Here is a 4103-nt window from a genome sequence, read left to right on the forward strand (position 1 = left end):
GCCCAGGATGAGCAGCAGCAGCAGCAGGAGGCCGGCGAAGGCGCTCAGCAGGATGACCCACAGCGGCACGCGGCCCGGCAGCACGTCCTTGGACACCTGGATCGCGAGCTGGAAAGGGGGGCACAGGTTGAGGACGCGGGGAACAGCTTTCAGGATCTCGCACGCTGCGTCCCCGGCTGCACTTCCTGCCACACAAGGTACTCAGCTCCTGGCTGCCCCGGGAGGCGCTGGGGTCACATGAGAAACGCCCTCATCTATCCCCAGCTCCACCGCGTCGCATTCACTGTCACCCCAATGACAAGCTCGTCCTTCAGAGACGCACAGAGAGCGGACTGTCTGCGACCCGCAGGCCCAGAGGCAGCGGGGACTGTAACCCGGGGAGAACGGAAACACGCTCTAGCCCAGTGATGGCGAACCTTTTGAGCTCGGCGTGTCAGCATTTTGAAAAACCCTAACTTCACTCTGGTGCCGTGTCACATATAGAAATTTTTTGATATTTGCAACCATAGTAAAACAAAGACTTATACTTTTTATATTTATTTTATATATTTAAATGCCACTTAACAAAGAAGAATCAACCAAAAAAATGAGTTTGCGTGTCACCTCTGACACGCGTGTCATAGGTTCGCCATCACTGGTCTAGACGGTCGCAGACCTCAGCGCGCCGTCACAGCAGCATCCACGTAGGCGGGAGTGCCTGCCGCCACAGGGTTTGGGCATAAAACCCTGAGCAAGTCTTATTTTACTGGTAATTCTAATATGCGTCATCTGTTTATTTTTCACAAACCGGGTCTAATTTCACACAGGAAAATGCACACGTGCCAAGCGCACCCATAAAGGAGTTTTGGTGAATGTGTCACCCCGACGGGCTTTTTATTGTCCCGCCTGTGTCTCCCCGTGACCGTGTCTCCCCGTGACCGTGTCTCCCAGTGACTGAGTCTCCCCATGACCCAGTCAGAGCCCGAGAGTTAGGTCTGAGCCGAAGTGAACCTGGGGGAGGGCAGCTGCTCAAAAGTCTCACCATCACCGGCTCCTCAGGTCCCCCTGTGGCTCCCACCTCCACGACCCTGCTCTGCCCCGTCCCACCCCCTAGGTTTCTGAGAAAAACATCGAGGGTGGATATGGGCGACTAACAACAGCTCAAGCTTCTGCATGTGCCTTTTCCAGGGACCATCTCTAGTGCTTCCCCCAGAGAGAGGAGGGAGGGGAGGGGAAGCTGGCAGGGGAGGGTCCGCACACTGGCCGCCCATCAGACCTCGGGCGCCCGGCCAGTCACTGCTGGGCGCGGGGACAGACAGGCACCGAGACTCAAAGAACTCCCCGAGATTCAGACACGACTGAAGCCTGGGTGGGACTGGGCCTGCTCCCAGGTCACACAACTGCAAGATGGTCACTTTGAGTAACGATAACAATTCAGGGACATTTTTCTTTAGGGAAAAATACAATAAAGAGCGCCACGGGGGATTTTAAAGTAACACCGAGGGGAAAGAAGCTAATTCTAAAAATGTGAACGAAACACATTTAGAAATCAAACGTACACTTTTCCAATAGAATGCACACACATACACTTTTTGGCGGGCGCTCACTGTGAAATTCTGGCTCCCTGTGTGGGGGACTGTAGAGAGCACCTGGGAAAGGCCCCTGAGCTGACTGTCAGCTGAATCCAGCGGTGCCCGCAGAGCCATGCCCTGGAAACACACCTTGCCAGAGGCAGGTGAGTTGTCAGCCTGACCTTCAGCTCAGGCACCAGGGGGTGGGTTTCATTATCTAAATCCAGCCAAGCACCAGGAACAAACACGATGATCGGGGCCCACCCAGAAGTGACGATGACAGAGAAGCCACAAGAATGCACATCATCTCCTTTGTCTTGGGCTTCAGTAAAACTCCCTGGTATTTTGCCGTATAAAGTAAACTCGCTGTATCGGCTCTGGGTCCCTGTCTCTCCATCAGAGGACGGCTGTCCCACCCGGCCCCAGCTTTTTCCTTCCATCTCTGTGTCTGTCTCTTTCTTTTATTTTCTCAATCCCAGCCGCCCCTGCTCAGGAACCGGACCGCTCTCTAGCCACGCTGGACGTGGAAAAGAGAGAAATATTTATAGGGGACAACCTCGCATCTATCCACTCAGCGCTGCTTAGACAGTAGGTACACGTTCTATGCATATGTTCTATGTGTTGTACCCAAACATTCTTTGAAGGCGAACATTTATGAGGTCATTGACATTTAAATTATTTAAAATAATACTTTGAAATACAAAACGTTAAAACATCTGAACATGAGGTAGCTTCCGAAGAGACTTGATAGCAAGCCCCACGGCGCATCCCACCCGTCCGTGACTGGAGGGAGTGATGCCGAAGGACCCATATCCGTAGCCAACGCTTCAGCCTCACTTAGCAACGGGGCAAGACGAACATCTCAAACCCTTTCACTGTCGCCAAGGGCTCAGGCCTGAGCGTGTGCGAGGGAATAAGGCTCCATTCCTGTTTCATGTTTCCCGGTGACTAAGTGAGGGAAACTGGGAAATGGCAGGTGTTCCCGGAGAGGGGAAGACCCTCTCTGTACTAGCCCCACGGCACAGCCCACCCGTCCGTGATGTGAGGGAGTGATGCCAAAGGACCCACATCCGTAGCTAACGCTTCAGCCTCACTTAGCAACGGGGCAAGAGGGACATCTCAAACCCTGTCACTGTCGCCAAGGGCTCAGGCCTGAGCGTGTGCGAGGGAATAAGGCTCCATTCCTGTTTCATGTTTCCCGGTGACTAAGTGAGGGAAACTGGGAAATGGCAGGTGTTCCCGGAGAGGGGAAGACCCTCTCTGTACAGGAACTGCTTTCCGAATCTGCCCTGCGGACACCGTGCGGTTTACATGTCAGTGTTCAGGCGGGAGTTACAGATGCTTTCTTCGTCATCGCGTTGAAAATAAACACATCGATTGACTGGGAGAGTTGGAAGCAGTGGAGTCAGAGGTGGTGTGTTAACGGCACACGCCATGGTCTCCCCCCCGCCACCCCTTCTACCCCACCGTTTCTCACTAAGAAGAAAGAGGCTGGACTCACACTTGAGGTGGATCAAGTACAATTTGAAGCAAAAGTGTCTGTCGCCCCCTGGGGGCGGGACTAGTCACTGCTGGGCTCTGAGCAAAGGCCACACACCAGGTCACCCCTTGGGCAGGACGACAATGTTTCACCGCCCGGAGCCCACTCACCTCTCTCTGCTGGCTGCTGGGGCTGAGCACCAGCGACGCATTTTCACTCCGAAGCTCCGCCCTGACGGTGAGATTCAAGCTGGAAAAGCGCATCTGAAACGCAAACAGGACTCACTTGCAGTATGTGTGTGATGCTCATCGCAGCGAGAGCTGGGCGTGTGTGAGTGCTGCACTTTCTTGGTGCAACTTCCCGTAAGTTTGATCTTATTTCCAAATAACAGATTTTTAAATGAAATTTGTGGGGGTGACATTGGTTAGAAGGATTGTGTCGGTTTCACGTGTATGTTTCTACGATACACCGTCTGCATATCGCACGGTGGCCCCCCACCCAGAGGGAACCCTTCTTCCGCCACCGTCCAGGTGGCCCCCTTCGCCGCCCAGCCCGCTCCTGAGAGATGAAAGACACCGGTTTTGCTAACATCCAAGTGGAACAGGCGGTAGCGAGCGATGGCTGTGTCCCCACCCTTGCTCCCTGCGCTCACATCGTCACTCAGAGCCTTGTCAGAGAGCGGGAACGTGGTCTAAATCACTTCTGTTCAGGTGCACCCTCAGCAAAACAAGCCTCAAACCCCGCCCACCCTTCGTGTAGCGAGGCGGGAAATAGCTACACTCCAATGATGAGGTGTATAGAGGGGTGTGTTTAGGATGAAACATCAAATTGCCAACATTGGACAATTTGTGACTTGCAAAAATAGCAACTTGGTATGATCAAATGCAAAAATGGAAATTTCATATAATGAGCCAAATACTCCCAAGAGAGAAACAAATACTACAAAAGACAGTGGACTAAGTTCTAAAGTAGTTTGCTGTCAGATGTATTTGACTTCATATGCATATCCCATGGACACAGACAATAAGGGGGTGAAGGCCTAGGGTGGGGGGCAGGGGTGGGCTAGAGGAGGC

The 4103-nt window shown here is 53.1% G+C and overlaps 1 protein-coding gene across 1 annotated transcript in view; it reads right to left on the minus strand.

Annotated features, from left to right (window-relative positions):
- ITGA1 (integrin, alpha 1) overlaps positions 1 to 4103 on the minus strand; it is a 63442-nt gene that overhangs the window by 5014 nt on the left and 54325 nt on the right. The window contains exons 20-21 of the mRNA XM_014542274.1: positions 3201 to 3293; positions 3 to 108 (exon numbers count right to left, since the gene is read on the minus strand). Coding sequence (XP_014397760.1) covers positions 3 to 108; positions 3201 to 3293 — 199 coding nt within the window. The remainder of the gene's footprint in view (positions 1 to 2; positions 109 to 3200; positions 3294 to 4103) is intronic.

Source organism: Myotis brandtii, unplaced genomic scaffold (genome assembly GCF_000412655.1).
Source record: "Myotis brandtii unplaced genomic scaffold, ASM41265v1 scaffold295, whole genome shotgun sequence".
NCBI classification, from domain to species: domain Eukaryota; kingdom Metazoa; phylum Chordata; class Mammalia; order Chiroptera; family Vespertilionidae; genus Myotis; species Myotis brandtii.